The sequence below is a fragment of the Setaria italica genome, chromosome IV (genome assembly GCF_000263155.2).
Source record: "Setaria italica strain Yugu1 chromosome IV, Setaria_italica_v2.0, whole genome shotgun sequence".
NCBI lineage: Eukaryota > Viridiplantae > Streptophyta > Magnoliopsida > Poales > Poaceae > Setaria > Setaria italica.
The window spans coordinates 8,163,842-8,186,182 of record NC_028453.1 but is presented as its reverse complement, the minus strand read 5'-3'; the positions used below and the strand labels follow the sequence as shown (position 1 = coordinate 8,186,182).

The following is a 22,341-nucleotide window of genomic DNA, read 5'->3' as shown; positions in this document are numbered from 1 at the left end:
AGTGGGCCTGTATGGGCTTGGTTAGGTGGAAAGATAAGGTGGAGTTCAGCCCACGAAGCGTGGGGTAGTTAGTTTAACACGGATTGTGCTTGTAGATATTTGTTTTCTGTTTGAATTAGAGATAGAGTCCTACTCGGTTAAGAAAGATTATTTATACGGGGCTATAAATAGCTACCTTTGTAAATCTGTAACACAACAATCAATCAATACAACAAGTTACTTTATTCTTCATATTTACTTTCGAGTAGGCGACTTCGCCATCGTTTTTTCTCCTCACGAGTTCGTGCGGGTTGGCAGGGCTGCATCATCTTGATCTCCGGCCGATTCTGTAAGTTCCGCTTATCGAGTAACATCTAGGCTTTAACTTCCGGCGTATCGCTGTTGTTTCGTTTAGATTTATTCACCAGTTATCGATATCAACTAGATTCATAGGTTTTTACCTGTTTTTCTAGCTTTTATCACCAGTTATCCTGCTAGGAATTGGTAGTATCGGCTTTCATTACTTTCTATTGTTAGATCCGTTCGTTGCCGATTAGATCTTTTCCTAGTACTGTTTTCATAAAGCTTTGTACCGATTGCTTTGGTATTTATCTGTCTACGAGGCTGTAGGGATCGCGCTGTCTTATAGCCGATTTCATCATCACAGTAAATCGGCCGATTTGCCGATAGGCTCTCTCGATCGGAAACTTAGCCGATCGCGGTTACTGAATCTAACACGTATTCTTCCTTGCCAATCAACAGGTCAGATTGGCTGGCACGCCGCGCGAACCGCACCAGGGCATTCACCCGAACAGGAGCTAAGCAGATTCTCCCGGGTCGTGTGTCGGCCGCTAGGATTCTCTGGACCGATTTCTAGCGCCAACAACAATATAAGTGGAACTTGTTTTCTCTTATTGTAATAGATGTGTACATGTTCCTTTATATAGCCTTGACCCTCAGGGGTATATTTGGTATGAGCCCACAATTATTCCTAGGTTTAGGGATTTCTCAACTGCCACAACAGTCAACCGATGCGTAGATTTTATTTTTCACCAAAATGATTTGATTTTTTAATAATGAAATTAATCTATATTATGGCCTCTACTGATGGCATACCCCACCGTTACCAATTACCTGATCCAACATTATCCTGATGCGAATCAAATTGTTATCAAAATCTCCGTGCAGGCTAAGGTGACAGCAAAAGAGGTAGTGTGGAGAAGGGGAATATGAAAAGTAAGAAAATCATGGAGAGAAGGACGCCACCACCTCGAGGAGTTCCAGCTCCATGTGACGATACGATTTTTTTTTTGAGGGCGTGACGATACGATATTGCAAGAGTTGAAGGAACTGCGAAACTATCTCGCAACCATGAAACCGAAAGGAAAAAAAACTGAAGTATTCCGTGTTGATCTCGAAACTAATGCAATTTTAGTTTGACATAATCTATTGAGAATGATATTAACATGTATAACACCAAATAAGTTGAATCTAATGAAATATGCTCTCATACTACATTCATATGTTGTTATAAATATAGATATGGTTTATCTACAAACCGGATCAAGACTTAAGACAACCAAACCACATCCTTTTCATTTTTCAAGACGGTGGGACTGCATTTTATGGGCTCACGGTGCATTGCAATTCAATTCGCTACAACGCGTCCACAGGTTACCTGGTCGGGACGGCACGGTTGTACACGACCGCACGGGGTCAGGCAACTGGCAGCGCAAGCACAACTGCCCAGCCTTCGCCCCCGCTGGTAGACCTCCGTAGCCACCACGCCATTTACTCCCCGTGTACGGTCGCCTGTACCGATGCAAAACGTGGGCGCCAAATCATTGAGAATCTTGTCCTGTTATTCTCTAACATGAACAGCACCGCATCAATGGCGCGAAGCTACCATTTCTGCCACTGACAGTGCCAGCGCCACCACCAGGGCCTTGTTTACTTCCCAATTTAGAATAGACAAAATTGGCATTTTACCATAAATGCGCAACTGTAGCGTTTCGTTTGTATTTGTAAATTATTGTCCAAATATTGACTAATTAGGCTCAAAAGATTCGTCTCGCAAAGTACAACAAAACTGTGCAATTAGTTTTTGATTTCGTCTACATTTAGTACTCCATGCATGTACCGCAAGTTTGATGTGATGGGGAATCTTCTTTTTACATAGTGTCAAAGTTGGGAGTTTAGAGGGAAGTAAACATGACCCAAGCCTTGTTGACTGTTCATTCACTGAGCAGGTGAGCATCGAGAATTCGAGATCAGCCAGTCCCAGCCCTCCAGGACATGCACACACGGGTTCACATTGGCTCAGGTAACAGTTGACTCCGTGCTGGAGCGCTTTGCCATTCACACTGAATTTCTCATCGAAATCCCAAGACGGTGTTTTTGCTTTCTCTTGATCTGTACAAGCGGTCGGTCACGTCACTATCCGGAACAACACATTGAACAATTGGGCTCGTCAAAATTCCACACAAGCTCGACAAAAAAAAAAGAATTTTTTTTGCACAACGTCGCTAGCAAACGGAGCATCTCACTAGCCCGTTCTCGTTGCACTCCGGGCACCGCCTGAACGCGCCGGCGACGGCGCCGTCCTCCACGAACACCTTGCAGCTGCCGGAGCACACGTCGCACGGCACGAACCGCACCCCGCCGCAGCTGTTGCAGGTCTGCAACGCAGCGCCTCCCTTGGCGAGAGGCGCCGCGTCGCAGGTCTCGAGGGCCGCCGCCAGCTCCCCGCCCTCGTGCAGGCGGCGGACCTCCTCGGCGCCGCCCAGATGCCGCCCGTCCACGAACACCTGCGGGAGCGGCTGCGGCCGGCGGCCTTCGCCGTCGCCGTCTCCGCCGAGCGCGGCGCGGAGCTCGTCCTTGAACCCGGCGTGCATCGACAGGTCGCGCTCGTCGACGCGCACGCCGTAGCTGCGCAGGATCGCGCTCGTGGACCAGCAGTCCTCGTACGTCTGCCGGATCCCACGGAGGCTGGTGAGGTACACCACGACCCGCCCCGCGCTCTCCGGCGGCGGCGAGGCCTTCTTGGCTAGCTTCGTCTTGGCGTTGATCTTTTCCTGGAGCAGGCTGACCCGCGCGCGCACGATGCCCGGGAACATCTGAATCTCGCGCTTCTCGAAGCCGTCTCCGCCGCGTTTGACGAAATCAGGGAGAGGCGAGTCGGGCGTCAGCTCGTCGAGCGCCTTCCGGAACGCGTCCAGTATTTCCGGATCGAACACCGGCGACCCGGGCGCCGACTGCGCCTTCCGCTCCACACAGTGACCGCGGCCGTCGTCGTCTTCCTCCTCTTGATCACTATCGTCGCCCTCCCCCTCCTCCTCGTCGTCGAGCCCCTTCATGAGCTCCCACACGTTGATCTCCTCGGGCGGCCCGCGCACCGGCGTCTTAGTGGGCGTCCGCGGCGCCACCCTCGGCGGCGGCGGCGCCGCCACCACCCTCTTCTGCCGCTTCGGCAGCGGCACGGCCACTGGCCGCGGCGGCCCGAGCAGCTTCCCCGCGGCGCCGTCGACGACGTCGTTGCCGGCCTTCATCATCCCCTCGTCTCCCTCGCCCCGGAAGGCGTCGTCATCAAAAGACACGCCCACGGCCGCGGCAGCCGCCGCCGCGGCGCGGTCGAGGCTGAGCGTCCCGAGCGACGCGGCCGACCGCAGCGCGACGGAGTGCCGCCGCGACGACGCCAAGCGGCCCGAGCTCCTCCGCCGCTCCGGCGGCGGCCCGCACCCCCCGTGCAGCGCGTGCTTGGACCCCTTGCAGCCCATCCCCACGCCGCCCGCACCGCGCGCAACGCCACGCCACGCCACGCCAGCCGCAGCGAAAGGAAGGGAAAGGGTGCAGGCCGAGAACCCGGGCGCTGCCGTTCCACCGACTGACGTGTAGGAGGAGGAAACGGCTACGAGCCTGGAACCTCTCTCGCTCTCGGCGCGCGGGAGTCAAACGGCTGGGAAAACTTGGGGTGTGAAGCGGTTTGGCAGCGGCGTGATCCGCGGTGTGGGAGCCGGAGCCTCAGCGCCCCCCGGGTTTGGAAGGAGACGCATAAGAAAGGGGCGGGGGCCGCCGGGTCGCGTGTGCGGGCGCCGTGCTGCCCGTGCACGCGAGCGTATCCAACCGGCCGGATCACGTAGCAGGTGACGGCCCCGGCCGGGCGGGGTACGAGAGCGTGCGTGCGCCGTAGCCGTGGAATTCTCGATCGGCCGCGTCAGGTCAGGCCTCAGGCGGGCGCTTGGAAGCCTTGGAAGTTGGAACCAAGCATGTGCCGCCTCGGTGCGGTACCGCACGGCCCCGGCGCAAACCCGCCCCGCTGTGCCGCGGCGGGAGTGCTCGGGGGCAATCACGTCCGGGTCGGTGGCGGTTGCAGTTGTGGCGGGGCCGGAGGGCGGATGATAGCCTATCAGGGAGGCTAAAATGTTTTTTTTCTTAATTGATGAAAGGAAGGCTGGGAATTAAGATGCAGAAAGATTTCGGCCCCAACGGCGACAGCTTATTGCCAAGGCCGGCCAAAATGCCATGCGTTTCCCGTGATCGATGATTCATCAGCGGCGTCATTTTGAAAGAACAATTAGGCATTGACTCGCGTGAACTGCCTTGGTCAGGTCGGTGGTCATGATTGAACGGCGGCGTGGTGTGCATGTCAGTTCGGGAGTGGCATTCGCGCTGCGATGCGTGTCCGCACTAAACGGCGACGGGTTTATTTGAAGATTTGAACTGACTAACGGTAACATCTAGGAGTATTTGAGATACCGATGCATGTCGGATTTACTCAGGATCATCTGCTTTATCGGTTATGATAAACCGTCTGCCGATCGAAGTTTCCGTCACTGGGCAAGGGGCAGATGGGCAGGGCGAAGGACACACAGAATGAGAGCAGACAGAGTGTCATTCTGGCAGTAAAAGGTTGGGATGTGACAGCTGATTCCTGACCAAGTGCTCAGAAATTCAAGCTTCCACGTTCCAAGCTTCCAGCATCCGGCGCCGGAATTCAACTGAAGCCCAGTAAAGTCACTGAATCGCTTTAATTAACGATAAAAAGAAAAGCTACCACTCGACGACAACTTTTGTCCAAAGCCGGATCGATGCCGTTCCGTTCACAGCTTTGGCCGGTCTGTTTTCTTTAACTTCGAACGCATCGACAGCGGCGGAGCAATGCGAGCAGGCGTTTACGGTCCGCTTCAGCCACAAGGTTCATCAGCTAGCCCTTTCTGCCGTTGTTTTAGAAGGCACGAGATGTGAGTTTGTCGCTTGTTTTTCTTTCAGGTTTTGGCTGGTGTTGCGCGGGTGTGTTCGTTGGTTGGTTAGAATACGTGGGTGCCGTCTCGCCTGCTCCTCGTCTCTGGTCGGTGGACTGGCCCACAACTCGGTTGGCTTTGCTTTATCTTGAAACGCATCTTGCTTTCGCGTTGCAGTGGTTATTAGCGCCGCACAACTTAAACTACGATTAACGCCGGCAATGTTTTTTTTTCTTTTTGATTTGATGATGTGGTACTTAAAGTGCAGGATCAACAGAGAGATGCAGTGAATCCGTGCCGTGAAGGTTTGCACGATGATGTGTCTGACAGTTGACAACCATTGCCCACTGGCCAGTCCAAACAACAATTGTGCCCATAGTCAACGCCTGAGCTTAGCGGGGTCATTGATTAAGTACGCGTTCCATTGTCAAAAAGGAGATGATCTAGGACATGGGAATCACGGAGGTTTTCAGTAGGTTAGCCTTCCCTTTGATCACATAATCCAAAGGCCTAACGGAAAAATACCAGGACACGCTTCCGTTGCATCTTTAGATTACTACGGCCTACTAGGACAGTACAGGGCTTGACTCCAATGCTATGCTAGCACTCTCGCTGTAGCAGCGCATGGCATGAAACCACTTCCCCCCTAATCCACATCTTAATAAATTAAAGCGCGTGCAGATGAAAAGTGTTTAAAGTACGTGGTCGGCACTCGTGTCCGTGAATCGCGCATTGATCTCGGCTCATAGCGAGGTTCGTAATTGACTTTTCGGTGAAGTGCAGATTAGAGAATTGACGGAAGAATAATAGAAGGCGGGACTGATGACGGACGACGCGGGCAGGGAAGGAAAGGGGGTAGGGCGCCGTGGAGATGGCGTGGTGCCGCGAGGGGTGGGGGTTTGGTGGCATGGCAGGCACGACGACGTGTTGAAAGGGGTGTGGATGGGTTGCGTAACCCACCCAATCCACCCGCTTAAAATCCACCCAAACCGTGAGAAGGATTGATAAATGGATTGGGTGGATTTGGGTTATGACCCATTAAACACATGGGTTGAGCACAACACGGCGGAGGACGATGGTGTAAGGTGACGAGCTGGGGATGATGGCAGCCGGCACGACCGTGGCTGGCACTTCCTGCCAACCACAGCGCGGCGGCCATGACGACGCGCGCGGCACCGCGGGCCCGCAAGCGCGGAGCGCGAGCTCGGCCGCGACAGCGGCGCGATGGACATGGCGACGTCGAGCTCGCATGGGCAGCGCGTGCCAGGCCACGGCGGTGCGGCGGCCCTGGCGACGCGTGCGGCAACGTCGGGTTCGCATGCGCGGCATGTGCACCCGGCTGCGGCGACGCGCCGGCGCGCCGTCGCCACCGCGAGGCCCATCCGCTAACTTGGGGTCATGTGCGTTCATGATGAAGCTGTTGAACGTGTGTCCGTCGGTGCTGTTGAAGCTGAAGCTGTTGGTCTTCTCGCCGCCGGCGGCGGCCCCGGTGGCATCGACGGACGACGGGCGTCGCGTGCTGGCTCAGCAGCAGGAGCTCCAACAGTGCCTCGCCCAACGAACTTGGACACCATCGCCAATCTGCACACGTGGGCAAGGACTCGTCCACCAGCGCATGCTAAAGCTTACCCACCCAGCTACGCACCAGAACCACCCAATCCAAACCTAGAGGCAGTCAATTGATTTGTATGCAGAGAGAATCGTAAAACTATAAACTTGATGATAACACAAGACACAAGACACAAGACGGAGAGATTTATATAGGTACCTACGTCCTATTTTAAGGATTGTATTGCATCCTGCGCTTGGGTGTTGGTTGTTGTGTTGAGAGATTGGATCGGTTCCCTCCTAGGGGTACCCCTACCTCCCCTTATATACTTCGAGGGGTAGGGTTACATGGCAGGATGCCTAGTCAGTTACTATAGATGAGATCTAGTCGGATTACAACACGTGGGGAGCCCTAGTCGGACTCTATCTTCTACCTTCCTCATCAAGTCGGGCTAGCCCATTAGTCGCCAGCTGGGCCCTCCATGAGGGTACCCGGGTATCTATAAACGTCAAACTTCCGAGCGGTGCAGAGTTGAACGGTAGCCCGACATGAATGCTGAGTTGGATAAGCTTCGCTTGAGTGCTTTCATCGTCTGTTGTCGAGAAGCTGCGCAATGCTCAAAGAAAAATCCTTAATCTTGTAGTCTATGTCTTGTGAAACACTATGGATGCACGTCAAGTGATATCCTACGCCCAGCCTCTGAGCCCCCGAGCGCGAGGACTGGTGGAGCCACGGAGGCACGTTGAGTCGCCTCCCATACCCAGCCTCCGAGCTTGGGAGGTCGGCTTGGTGGCAGGAGGCACGCCGAGTCGTCTATGGCATCCAGCCCCTGAGCCTGGGAGCCACCCAAGTCACGGAAGTACACCGAGTCGCCTCTTGCCCCAAGCCAAAGAGGTCGGCCGAGCAGCAGGAGGCTCGCCGAGTCATCTGTGGCACCCAGCCCCCGAGTCGGGGGCCGGCCGAGCCACGGAAGCACGCCGAGTCGCCTCCCTCCCTAAGCCCCCGAACCCCCGAGCCTGGGAGGTCGGCCTGGTGACAGGAGGCACGCTGAGTAGTTGTTGAGCTGTAAAAAGATAATGCAAACATTATGTAGCATAATGTAGAATATTAATGATTGAATAACTCGGAAGTTTGATTTGTTGTAGAAGTAAACTCTCACGCATCTTACTCTTGTAGGCCAAGTAATTTCCTCGAGTAGTTAGCCCGATACGTTTAAGCACCTGACCCTACCGGGGTGTTGCCGAGTGGACTTGAGCATGCTGAGCAGGAAGCGACACATGAGGGTCAGGCTTCACGGATTAAGGCGTGTGCTACCCGAGTACTTTAGCAACTATTAAGAGGGACGGATAAGCTGCAAAACAGTCGGAACTGTGCGGAAAAGCACCAGCATGAGCTGGGCACCTATGGGGTGTAGCCCCCGACTGCCCGTGTAGTGGACGGACCAAGCTGTATAAGCAGTCCAGGTGCAATCAAGGTGGTCGGCGAAAGTCACAGAGACATAGAAGGCGGTCGGCAAAAGTCACGAAGATATGGAGGAGCCGAGGCGTATGTAGATATACAAAAGCCGTAAAATATTTAATTGTAAATAAGACTTAGCTTGATTCATGGTCGAATCGGAAAGTCAGGCTTAGAAGCCCTGGGTGTTGTCTCAATCGTCGTGGTCAGTGAACAGTTGTTGATGAAGCGAATGAGTCAGGACTTGTCCCCGACTAGTATGTCAGGTCCGAGTGTGGGTGGATGTGTCACTAGAGCGTTGTTGTTGCCAACTCATTGTAGCCGATCCATCAAGCGATGACTGGCGCACTCGAGGTGGTCGACAGTGCTGTCGCTGCTAGAACGTTGGTGAAGCCGAGCGCCTAGAGCATGCATGAACTTTGACCCATAGGATCCGTCCTTCGTTGCTCGGTAAGTCGGCGATACGGAGGATCATGCATGCATCACGTTAGATAATATAACACATTAGAATAAACCTTGTTCGATCAAACAAACGATACAATACTTGAGATCGGATATAAAAAGAAAATAACATAAGAGATATTTCCCTATTCACGTATACATCTTGTAGATTGCATGTAGACGAATGTGGAGTCAACACCGGTGGAGGAAGGACAGATGAATCCGTAGTGTATTCATAAGCTGACTATTGGCGCTAAAAGTTGGTCGATGACCTTCAGCGTCGGACACACGACCTGGGAGAATCTGATTAAGTCCTGTTCGGATGATCGTCCTGGTGCGGTTCGCACGGCGTGCCAGTCAATCTGACCTATTGATTGATAAGGAAAGAAACATATTAAATCCCAAGGATTTCGATTGGCTAAAATTCCGATCTATCTCGAAAAGTGTATTAGCGAATCGGCCGATTTGCTATGACGATGACCGGCTAAAGAACAACCGACAATCACGCAGCGATTGTAAAGAATTTACCAGAGCAAACTAGACAACGCTACGAAGCAACACTTGAAATAGATCTAATCGGCTGTGTAATGATAAATAAAAACAATGAAGCCGACAGTTCAAATCTCAAGCTGGATAGTACTAAAACAATAGATAAAACCTATAGTTCTAGTTAATGTCGATAACTTGTGAATAAATCTAAACGAAACGACAGCGATACGCCCGAAGTTAAAGCTTAGATATTACTTGATAAACGGAACTTACAGAATCGGCCGGAGATCGTGTCGATGCAGCCCTGCCAACCCGTACGAACACGTGAAAGAAAAAGATATATTGGCGAAGTTGCTGACTTGAAAGTAAAGTTTGATGAAAAAGTAGATTGTTTGTATTGATTGATGTGTTGTTTTACAAATCTCCAAAGATGGCTATTTATAGCCTGTTACAACTGATTTCCTAACCGACTAGGATCTATCTCTAATTTTAAACGAAAACGAATATTTACAAACACAACTCGTATCGGAGTTGATTATCACACTCCCACAGGCCAATCTTTCTCTATCTTCTTTTTTAGGCCCACCTTAAGCCCATATTGGCCCACACGCTCCAGCCTTCCAATCGGCCGACCTCCACCAACTCCGTCTACCAACCGTTCGAAACACCGTAGCGCCAATCGGCCGATTCCCAACTGTAGCACCAATCGGCCGATTCCCAATCGTAACCTTTTAATCCGCCGCATCGGCCAATCCTTCCATCTCTTGACGCCGATCCAAAACGTGTCAAAATTTGGCGTCAACACATGCCCCCTAGTTTCAGAGTAAAACATAACTTTTACTTCAAAATTCTTTATTTAACTCACCCTCTGAAACAAACACGGCAAAAAACCCCCTTTTGTTTCGCGGTCTTCTACCTGATGATTGCAATCTTTTCGATCGGGCGCCTGAGACAACTGCTCCCCCGAAATTCGTGTAGATGGCGTGGTAGAAATCCCGCATTTACCCCTTCTCTCGGACCGTCTTTAAATACTGGCGTTCTCTGCCGCTTCTTCTCCACGGGCTCAGTAACTTTCTCTCCGGCAAATCACTTTTCATCTTCTCCCAGCGCCCTTTTGGCTTCCAATTGCATTCTCCGGCGATCCTTCTTTCATTCGCATCCCGCTTCATTTCCCCTCAATGGCGGCGCCATCGGCAACTCCACCAGCAACGGAGGCCCCGCCAGCAGCTTCATCAGCGACGGCAGTTCCATCGGCAACCCCATCAACAACTATGAGTTTCATTCCAGAGGTAAACATCCGAAGCCTTTTTTCTTTACTTTTTACCTCCCATGCACTCTTTAGATCTATTCTTAGTTTTTTATTTTTATCTTTTTTAGGCAGTCAGACAGCAAATCACAATCCACCTTTCTGACGCACCTGGCCTTATCTGCCTAGGCCCTATGAGGAACCCAGACCCAACTGATCTGATCAATTTAGAAACCCATAGGATCCCCTTCAAGCAATCACCCATGGATTTGAGCCAATGGTCAGGCACTTTTAGATCTTGGCCGAATGAAACCTCCGGTTGGAAAGAGTGGTATCAAAGAATGGCCAACTCCAAGAGAGTTCAATGGGATGAACGGCCAGTGCATCAATCTATCTTTGTCCCAGATGGAGAAGAATGAACCCTTGGTAATAGCAGCTTCTTAATTCTGGTCTGACGCACTCAATGCGTTTCTCTTTGGGCGCGGACCCATGACCCCAACTCTGGTCGATGTTCTGATGCTGACCAGCCTCGACATTTCTTCCCCCGATACACCCTTTAATTATGTGATCAAGCCGACCCATCGGCTGGAAACGAAAGGAATCAGCGGGTGGAAGGGGTAGATTAATAAAAACATGAGGACCGGGATGATTTTAGAGAGAGAATACGCAGCCTTCTTGATGATTTGGCTGGAGAAGCACCTTTTCTGTGGCAGAGCAGTCGGCCCTTCTTCCAACACACAAGCTCTGGCCAGAGCCCTGTTTAGAGGAGCCACCATCCCTCTCGGGAAGCATCTACTAGGATCGGCCTACCACATGATGCACCAAATTGGTGTCAAACTGTCAAAGGGAGAGCCGATTGGTAATCCTGGTGGTCCTTGGTGGTTCATCACCCTCTGGCTCAACTTGTACATGAGCAAGGTCTTCCAGCAGCAGATAGAGACCAAGACATTCCCCAACATCGAGTCTGAGGAAAACCCCATAGTATGACGACGGTGAACCTCTTTCGGCGAAGTGGCATCAGCCTTCCCTGGTTGTCAGTTCACCGCCACCCAGACAGCTGAGTATTTCAGATATTTCTACAACGGCTTTAGTGAAGAAACCACAAGTTGGTACCCATACTAGAGGATAGAGCCACTTTTTGAGCTTCCCTTCTGCTATGACTCGACGTCCAACTCCTTTGACAATGATCTCACGGACGCCTTGATCAAACTAGGAATCTTACCGGCGAACTTCTTCTCTGGTAAAGACTCCCCAACTTATGAATTCTATAATCCATCAGTTGCAGCACAGCAGTTCAGCCTTGGTCAGCTGCCGATTCAGGTTTATTTTGCCGGCCGCGCAAAATTCCGGGATGAGCTCACTAAAGGCCTTACTACAATCATCTGTGCGATTTAGCGCCTGATTCCAGTACCATTGATTTGAACAATTGGGTAGTAGCTCCTTTTGCTATCCAACAATTCAAATTATGGTGGGCAGAATGGAAGCAGCATCTCTTTTGTGTCTCCCCTGCAACATATTGCAACGATCTGGACCCTGACAAAGTCGACCCAAACGTAGCGGTACTGCTCTCTTCTCAGCCAATTTCAATGTCATTTCCTTTTATGCTACAAATTTGCCACTAACTCTTCTTCCCTTTTACAGTCCGAAAGTCGACTTCCTCCGACGCGGAGCCGGAGTGGTAGGTCGATAGAGAATCGCTACCCATACACACCATTCCCACTCATCGGCTATCATGCCCCAACCATTGAAGACATCACCACCAGCCGATCGAAACAGACGCCGAAAAAAACCTCTTTAAAGAGGACGAGCCGCCGAGTGCGCGCCCGTATAGAATTGGCCGATCAGTCGGTGACGGCATCGGCTGAATCCTTAGCTGCGCCGACTCTGCCGATTATTGAGGAAGTCGATCCCCAGGCTGCTACAGAAGCTGGAGCAGCTGCTGCATCATTGTTGGTAGAAGCTGTTCAGTTAACTTCGTATACTCCACATTCTTCTAAGTAGCCTGTCGATATTAATTTCATCCTTCTGTTAGGCCAAGCAAATCGCTCCTATACAGTCCCCGCAGCGATCGGCCACGATCCAGGTAGAGACCAGGACGCCAGCAATTCCTCCCACTGAGGTAGAGAGTCTTTTAACTCAAATTTTTAATACTTAACCAAAAGCTAACCAATTTTGACGCAGGCTACCCTGGGCACATCGATTGTACCTTTCCAACAACCATCAGCCGGGCGACTCACAGAGGTATGGCAGTCATTGTATATCATCGGACTTAATCATTTGCATCATACTTATAAAAATTCGCTTCCTGTACCTTTCCAGGAGGCTAGCCCGAGCACGACGCCAATAATCGTCGAATCCTCCTCCTCCGACGAACCAGCTGCACCAGTTCCTGAAATGAGGGCAGCACTCCGCCAGCGCAAGCAAAATAAATCCGCTTTAAAGATGTGAGAAACTTGACAAACAAATCGGCCGATTTCCCATTACCGTCGGCTAATCCGTATCTTTATTATTCATTCTTTTTCAGGAGCAGGATACGCCCAACCACAGCCTGTTTTCCTTTGTGGTTGCACTTTCTAATGACGAAGAAGTCGCCTCATGCCAAGTCACACTGGGCTCAATACCTGATGACGTCCGTGCCAAGCTTGAGAGCATACGGACCCTCCTCCAAGACGACATCGGCCGACTAGTGGAAGATACCTCGCCGATTCGGCAGCTTTTCAGCAATATCAGAGGCCGAGTTCCCGAAGAGGTAGAAGAGGCTCTAGCACCCGCCGCATACATCGAGTCAATGTGGGCCCGATGTTCAGGGCTCTACGTCACATGGCCTATCATGCCAAGTTAGCAAAAGCTCACGAAGAGGAGGGCTCCTATAAGCATCAAGCTCAAGAAGTGCACCAAAGAATCAGCTTCCTTGAAAGCTCTTGCCCAGATATCGTTAGTGCCATAGACCGCCTCAAACGGCAAAGGGCAGAGCTCACCAAAGAGATAGAGCAGGTGCTAAGGCCATAGCCGCCGAAGAAAAGAAACTTCAAGACCTCCCATCCGTCATCGCCGATTTGAAGCAGGAGAGGCAGAACCTGGCCCATGAAGCAATCAAACTCCATCGCCACGTGCTACAAATCCCTGGATCGGCTGATGACGACCAGAGGACTTTAGACTCGGCCGATCAGGTTAGGCAGTGAGCGATTGCGGCTATTAATGCCCTCCTTGGGTGAACTTGTAAGAAACATTGAATGCTCTATAAAAATATTTAATGCCCTCTTATCGTTGACGTGCGGATTCAAACTTGGACCGTCCTCTATGGTAGCTTCTTCATTTAATGACCCTTTACTCCGATGGGATGCGTCTTACCAACCCTTCAATTTTTTCTTTCTATAAGTATGAGACTTTCGTATTGCTTTCCAAAGGCATTCACACCTCGCCCATCCTCTTGACTCCCACACTCTTAGATTAGGTGCCGAGATGTCTTCTCCTTCTTCTTCCTTCTTCGTCGACCAGGTATGAAATCCCCCTTTGTTCCCCCACCTGACGTTTCAATCAATCTGACGACGGGTAGTTTTTGTTTTGCTATTTGTCAGCTGAGACGCCTTAGTCCTGACCTGGAATGAGCCATTGAGGTCATGCACTCAGATGAACCGCTGACGCAGGTGGATAGAGATCTGATCAGGGCTCATCACGAAGAACTCAAGGATCATATCCCTGCTCACGTCTAGAAGATCATGGACCATATGGAAGCCAACTGCTCCGGGCGGCCGCTGACTAAAAGGAGTCATCCGCTTCCTCATCCGGTCACCCTCGAGGATACCATGGCAGGGACATCCCAACCACCTGTCGACAGAAGCCACCAACTTCCTCGTCAAGTTGAGGTTGAAGCCGTCATGGAGGATCTGAAGGAAAAGAGCATCCGCCTCTTAATAGAACTAGGCCGGATCGAGAGGGAGATTAAGAAAAAACATGGTCAATGAATGTATTGGTACTTTTTAATCTAAGGGCGACTTGTACTGTGTTGGCCATGTACCCTGTTGTTTGTACCGAATAATAAATCGGCCAGACTAATCGAATGTTTCGTACTTAAGGCGATGTTATCTTTGCATCGGCTATATCAATAGGAGCCAATAGGAGTTGGCCACAGCGTCTTGATGCACACTATCATCAGTTATGCATCCACCCATATACTAGGATAGTATCTTTTCAGATATCTTCTGTTCAAGGCTCTTGTGAATTCCTCTCCTTCGATACTTTCTAGTATATATGTGTTTCTCGGAGCGCATCGACCGATTTTATACGGTCCTTTCCAAGTGGGCGACCATTGACCGAATTTGGGATCCTTAGACCCTATTGGCAGCACCAACTTCCATATCAAATCTCCTTGGGAGAATTGTTTGACCATGGCCTTTTTGTCGTACCACCTGGCCACCCTTTTCTTGTTTTCTTCAATGCTGATCAGGGCCCATAATCGATGACCTGCCAAATTGTCAGCCGTCAACTGATCTTGAAGCGATGTGCGCCTTGACCCCGTCCTTAATTCCCAAGGCAATACTGCTTCGTGAGCATATACCAACTGATAAGGAGATATTTTAGTGGCCCCATGGCAGGCCATCCTGTAAGCCCATAAAGATTCAGTTAAAGATAGGTGCCACTTCTTAGGTTGTTCTTCAATCTTCCTCTTGATCAACTTGATTATCCCCTTATTGGACGATTCGGCCTGACTGTTAGCTTGGGCATAATACGGAGAAGAATTCAACAATTTAATCCTCATATCGGCGGTGAACTCTTCAAACTCTCCTAAGGTGAACATCGTCCCCTAATCAGTCGTGATGGTTTGAGGGATACCGAACCGATAAACAATATGGTCCCTTACGAAATCGACCATAGCGGCCGATGTCATAGCCTTTAGTGGAACTGCCTCAACCCACTTGGTAAAATAGTCAGTGGCTATTAATATAAACTTGTGTCCCTTGCTTGATGGAGGATAAATCTGTCCGATGAGGTCTATTCCCCAACCTCTAAACGGTCATGGTTTGATTATCGGATTCATAGCCGAGGCTGGTGCGCGCTACATGTTGCCAAACTTCTGACAATCTTGACAACCTTTATAATATTTGAAGCAATCTTCGAGTATCGTCAGCCAATAATACCTGTTATTCCTAATCATCCACCTCGTTTTGTGAGCTGATTGGTGAGCTCCGCACACACCCTCATGAATTTCTCTCATCAGGACCTTTGCTTCTTCTGTTCCTAGGCATTTGAGAAGAACTCCATCAATCGCTTGGTAAAATAAATCATCTTCGAGCAGCACATATTTCGTGGCCTGAAAGCGTATCCGCCGATCCACTTTCTTGTAGGATCTCTCAAGTAGTCGGCGATCTCCTTTTGCCAATCATCGGCCACAAGTTCCAGAGTCATGGCACCTTGAATCGGCCGATATCCGGATGTGTGTTAGGCAAGCCTATTGGCCTCTTCATTGTAATTTCTGGGAATATGCTCAATAACCGCAGACTTAAATTCCTTTAAAAGTTGGAGGCAATCTTCATAGTAAATCCTCAAGACATCATCTTTGCATTTAGATCTCCCCGTTAATTGATCCACAATGAGCATGGAATCCCTAAAAATTTCCACCGCATCGGCTTTGATCTCTCTCAACAATTGAAAAACTTTTAGGACGGCTCGATATTCCGCCTGATTATTGGTTGCGGATGCCCCTATCGGCACAGAGAAATCATAACTTGCCCCCCGAGGCGATATGAGGACGATGCCGATTCCTGATCCGGCCCCACACGAAGAACCATCGAAGTACAGAGTCCATGGGACTGGCTCAACGGCAGCAATTTCCGGTCCACAATGCTGAGCCACGAAATCGGCCATGACTTGACCCTTGACAGCTTTGGCCAATTTGTACCTTAGGTCAAACTTTGACGGAGCTAGGATCCACTTTCCAATCCGTCCTTTCAAAATTGGCAATGATAGCATGTACTTTACTACGTCATCCTTGCATACGACTATGCACTCTGCCAATAACAGGTAGTGCCTGAGTTTGGTACATGAGAAACATAGACATAGGCACAGCCGTTCTACAGGGGAATATCTTGTTTTAGCGTCCAGGAGTCTTCTGCTGACATAATATATTATCCGTTCTTTCCCTTCGAACTCCTGTACCAGCGCCGATCCGATAGCCCGTTCATCGGCCGATAAGTATAGTCTGAAAGGCTTGTCAGCCTATGGCAGGACTAATACAGGTGGCAAAATTAGATATTGCTTGATGTCTTCCAACGCATTTTGCTGTTCTTCTCCCCACACGAATTCCTGATCGGGTTTCGACTTCAATAACGGCGTGAAGGCCTGGATACGGCCGGACAAGTTGGATATGAACCTTCTGATAAAGTTGACCTTGCCAATTAGGGACTGTAGCTCAGTTTTGTCTTGCGGGGCCACAACTTTGTTGATGGCAACTATGATCTTTCGATTGACTTCTATACCGCGTTCATGGACCATGAATCCTAGAAATTGTCCGGCCGACATGCCGAATGCACACTTGTTCGGGTTCATCTTTAACCCATGTTTCCTCGTGCACTCCAACAACTCCCGCAAATCGGCCAGATGTTCCTGGTGTCCTTTTGACTTGACCACAACGTCATCGATGTAGATTTCCACCAGGACGCCAATGAGCTTGTGAAAGATGTAATTCATAGCCCGTTGATACGTAGCCCCGGTATTTTTTAGACCGAAAGTCATCACCACCCACTTGAATAAACCGAGGTGGCTCGGACACCTGAAAGCCGTCTTCGAAATATCTTCTTCGGCCATTAATATTTGATTGTACCCGGCATTACCGTCCATAAAACTGATGACTTTATGTCCTGCGGCGGCATCTATCAAAACATCAGCTTTCGGCATTGGATACCCATCCATCGGCATAGCCTGATTTAGGTTCTTGAAGTCGATGCATACGCGCAATTTTCCGTTTTTCTTGTATACGGGTACAATATTAGAAATCCACTCGGCGTAACGGCACTGCCGAATAAATCTTGCTTCAATCAATCTTGTAATCTCGGCCTTTATATCAGGTAGAATTTTATGGTTGCAGCGTCGTGCAGGCTGCTGATACTGTCGGTGTTTTATACCAGCCATCTACCAAGGGGTATCCGAGGTAGCAGAATCTGTAGCAAGGGATTGCCGGACCTGGAACTTGAAGGTAAAAGCGAGGACATGAGACACAGATTTATACAGGTTCAGCCCACCGGAGTAGCGTAATACCCTACGTCCTGTTTAGGGGTGTTTGTATATTGCACCCTGCGCTTGGGTATTGAGGTGTGACCTGCCGAGCTAGGTACCCCTGCCCTCCTTTATATACTCCAGGGGGCAAAGTACTAGTCGGATTACAAGGAGTCGTCCTAGTAGGATTACAGGAGATGAGTCCTAGTAGGATTACAGGGGAATCCTAGTAGGAGTCTGACTTCTTCCTTCCTTGCGGGTATTGGGGATGTATCCCCAACAAGCCCCCGAGCGCTTCATAGTTGAATGCAGCAGTCTTCGAGTAGTCTTGAGATAGTCATCGAGTAGTCTTGGTGCTCTTCGAGTACTTTGTCAGGCTGAATCTTTCAATGCTTCTCAAAGCTGCCATTAGGCTATGGTGTGCTCAAAGTATTGATCAACATGATATTGTAGTCTTCATGTATGGAGGGCGGCGAAAGTTGCACTCCATATGGAGTAGCCCCCGAGCCTTAGGTTGAATCGTAGAATCAGGCTGAGGGTCAAAATCTTAAATCTTCCTCTTTCGACTTGAAAAAATCGATTGTTGGGTGTAGCTTATCAGCCCTCGAGCCTTGGATTGATTGAATAATCAACCCGAGGGTCTTGAATCTTCACTCAGGTCATCATTCGAGTAGTCTTGCGGCGTCCAACCCCCGAGCTTGTGCGCCAGGTAAGTCGTTGGAGCCACGTCGAGTAGTTTTGCGGCGTCCAGCCCCCGAGCCTAGGAGCTAGCGGAGCCACTGGAGATATTCTGAGTACTGATTGGTGCTTAGCCCCCGAGTTCGGGAACTAGCCTGTGCCGTTGGAGGCATCCTTAGCGTCGCTGAAGCTCGATCTGAAACAAAAGATGCATACATTATGTAGCATTTTTGTAGGACTTTGAAACTACTAAAATTTATTCAGTGATCAATATGAAAGTTGTGTCATGCTCTTATTTCGATCATATTCTTCCCGAGTAGTTAGCCTATTACAATTAGGCTCCCAGTATCTGGGTAGCCGTTGCCATTGCGTGTGTGAGATCGTTGTCTCGTATACGCGTATGGGCTTAGGCGTGATAGATGCACCTGAGGCTTTCACGAGTTAAGGCGTGTTCTGCTCGAGAAGAGTAGTGACCTTAAGAGAAGACAAAAGTGAGAGTAGTCGCTGCTGCGACAAGAAAGAGACTGCACGATTAGGAGTCAAGCTCTTGTTTCAGTCATACTATTCCGGAGTAGTTAGCCTGTTACACTTAGACTCTCAGTCTCTGGGTAGCCGTTGCCACTGCGTGTGTGAGACCTTTATCTCATATACGCGTATGGGCTTAGGCGTGACAGATGCGCCTGAGACTTTCATGAGTTAAGGCGTGTTCTGCTCGAGAAGAGTAGTGACCTTAAGAGAAGATAAAAGTGAGAGTAGTCGCGCTGCTACGATAAGAAAGAGACTGCGCGATTGCACAAGAGTTTGCTGCCCTCCGGCGAGTAGAGCACGCGTTGTGCGCAAGAGATTCCGGCGAGTAGAGCGCGTGTTGCGCGCAAACGGAAAATAAGCCGGAAAATAATTTAGAAAAGTGAATTAGCTTGATTCGTGGATGATTGTTGACGAAGCCGTGACGGTCGTTGATGAAGCTGTAACGGTTGTTGACGAAGTCGACTAGTCGGAGGCGATTCTAACTAGTTGTCGATGATGCGAAGTTTGTCCTGACTAATTTTTTAGTCGAGACGAGGAGTTGGAGTAGTCCACCATCGACTAGCCTTGTAGTCGAGACGAGTAGTAGAAGTAGTCATTAGCGAGCGTTGTGATGTGGTCGGAGTAGTCGTCGGCGAGCCGCTCCTAGTAGTCGGTGAGCGCCGCGACGTACTCGGAGAAGTCGTCGGCGAGCATCATGACGAAGTAGTCGTCAGTGTGTTGCCAAGCGAAATAGTCGAGGAGAGTAGTTGAAGTCGTTGCCAAGCCGCTCGTAGTCGTCGGCGAGCTCGCAACGTAGTTGAAGTCATCGACGAGCTGCCCGTAGTCGACATGGTCATCGGCAAGTTGACCGTGGTCGTCGGCGTGCCCGCGACATAGTCAAAGAAATCATCGACAAGCCACCCATAGTCGTCGGTGGGCTCACGGTGTAGTCGGACTTTTGAGTTGTAGTCGAACTCGGAGTCGCTATCGGACTTCGAGTCGGAGTTGAAGCTGGAGTCACCGTCGGACTCCGCGTTGCGGTCGAATCCGGAGTCGTGTCGGACTCCGAGTTGTAGTCGGACCCGGAGTCGCCGTCGGACTCCGAGTTCGAGTCACGGTCGGACCTGGAGTCACCATCGGACTCCGAGTTCAAGTCGCGGTCAGACCCGTAGCCGCCGTTGGAGTTCGAGTTCGAATCGCGGTCGAACCCGAAGTCGCCGTCGGAGTACGAGTTTGCAGTCGAACCTTGATTTGAGGTTTAATTTGTCGATTTTCTTGGTGAGATTTTCTGCTTCTTGTGGAAGAGAGTTCCCGTCGAGGCGCTTCTTCTCCTGGTTGTCGATGATTCAGCATTGGAAGGACTCAATGCCGTCGGTGATGCAAAGTCAGGAGTCGAAGACGAAGGTTGCTCCTGCTTTGAAAGCAAAAGCCGGCTTGAAGATGAGGTCCTTCAAGCTCGCCTGATGATCTCGACGATCTGCCCCACGGTGGGCGCCAATGTCGGTGTTTTATACCGGCCGTCTACCAAGGGGTACCCGAGGTAGCAGAATGTGTAGCGGGGGATCGCCTGACCTGGAACTTGAAGGTAAAAGCGAGGACATGAGACACAGATTTATACAGGTTCAGGCCGTCGGAGTAGCGTAATACCCTACGTCCTGTTTGGGGTGTTTGTATATTGCGCCCTGCGCTTGGGTGTTGAGATGTGACCTGCCGAGCTAGGTACCCCTACCCTCCTTTATATACTCCAGGGGGTAGAGTACTAGTCGGATTACAAGGAGTCGTCCTAGTAGGATTACACGAGATGAGTCCTAGTAGGATTACAGGGGAATCCTAGTAGGAGTCTGACTTCTTTCTTCCTTGCAGGTATTAGGGATGTATCCGCGACAGATACGGCTGATATCCTAGTTTTATAGGCAACCGGTGTTCGACAATGGACCGGTCTAGACCAGGCATCTCATGGTATTTCCAAGCAAAACAATCTTTAAATTCTTTTAATAAACTTGTCAATTTACACTTGTACTCGGGATCCAAGCTAGCACTAATATACGTCGGCCTTGGTTTGCTACCATCGCCTAAATCCACCATCTCCAATGAATCGGCTGACGTAAACCTGTGCCTTAGCTTCTCGTCTTCTCGGACCAACTGATCCATCTAATCTGAATTTTCAGAGCCGACTGCTCGGATCGGCTGTAGGCCAAAATCGGACACTTTTAGGAAATCGGTGTCCCAAGTTCTACCGGATATGCATTTGACGTGTTCGCAGCTCCGCTGTTGCGCGTCGGCCGCAGCAACACTGTAGGTGGAATCGACGGTGACTATCTCGATGTTGTCGCCGACCCACTGTACGAGGCATTGGTGCATTGTAGACGGGACGCAGCAATTCGCGTGTATCCAATCATGACCGAGCAGCATGTTGTAAGACCCTTTGCCATTAATAATAAAGAAAGTAGTGGGAAGGGTCTTACTGCCGATGGTGAGGTCGACGCAGAGTGCTCCGCGGGTGGGGGACACGTTGCCTTCAAAATCCTTGAGCATCATGTCCGTCTTGGTCAGGTCTTCATCACTGTTGCCCTATTTTCGGAACATAGCATATGGCATGATATTGACTGCGGCACCTCTATCCACTAGTAGCCTAGTGACAGGTCGTCCATTGACGTGTCCTTTGAGGAACAGAGCTTTGAGATGTTGTCGTTTTTCATCCTCCGGTTTCTCAAAAGTGGCTGTCATTAGCTCCAAAGCCAATTGCGCCATCTGCTCTTGCATCCTTGTCGTGTCGTCCCGATCGGCGGGAGCCATGAAATCCATCGGCAAGATGAACACCATGCTGACGTCAGTTGCCGATTTCTGATTATCGCCTTCCTCACTGTTGTTTCTTTTGGGGCGCCAGACTCGACCTGTCATCTTTCTTATCCACCATCTGCCTCTGCTCTTCTTCTTGTTGTTCCCATTGGCGCAGACATTGGATCCTTCATTTTTGGGATTTGGTCAATCTATTAGGGTACTACCTGGGGTTTACCGTTTTGGCCAACGGTTTGGCACGCTCCTAGTCTGATTTTCGTCCTAGGGGGTTTTCATCTGACACCCTAGTGTTGGCCATCTCTTCTAGCCGATCGTGTGTGCTGGTTCTGCCCCCCAGCCACTTGTGCTGGTCAACCCTGCCCCCGGCCGATCATACTGTTCAAGTCTGCCCCTTGGCCGATCATATCGGTCAACTCTGCCTCCCAGCCGATCATGCACTGAAAGGCGCCAATCCTCTTGTTCGCGCCAAATTCTGCTGATCGGCTCTGATCCTCTGTCTGTGGAGCATGACCTCTTGAACGGGCGAATTTCACGATATGTACCGCTATACTCAGGGCAATTATCGGCTGATGGTAACCTGAGGTTATTTCCTAGTAGTGGATGAAGAACGGGCATCGCCAATGATCTTCGTGTCGGCGCATCATCTCTTCGCGGTGTCTCGAACTTTGCTGCTGCCGCTGATATTTGTTGAGCAAGAATTGGGAGATGATAGGTCTAGACGGTCTCTCCGATCCTTCGCCCTCGTC

The 22,341-nt window shown here is 50.4% G+C and overlaps 1 protein-coding gene across 1 annotated transcript; it reads right to left on the bottom strand.

Annotated features, from left to right (window-relative positions):
• Positions 1–2,416: 2,416 nt before the first annotated feature.
• On the bottom strand, positions 2,417–4,175 carry LOC101763264 (uncharacterized protein At3g28850). The gene has a single exon (XM_004966770.3). It carries the CDS (start codon positions 3,753–3,755, stop codon positions 2,505–2,507), a length of 1,251 nt encoding a protein of 416 aa, XP_004966827.1. The 5' UTR covers positions 3,756–4,175; the 3' UTR covers positions 2,417–2,504.
• Between the last annotated feature and the right edge of the window lie 18,166 nt (positions 4,176–22,341).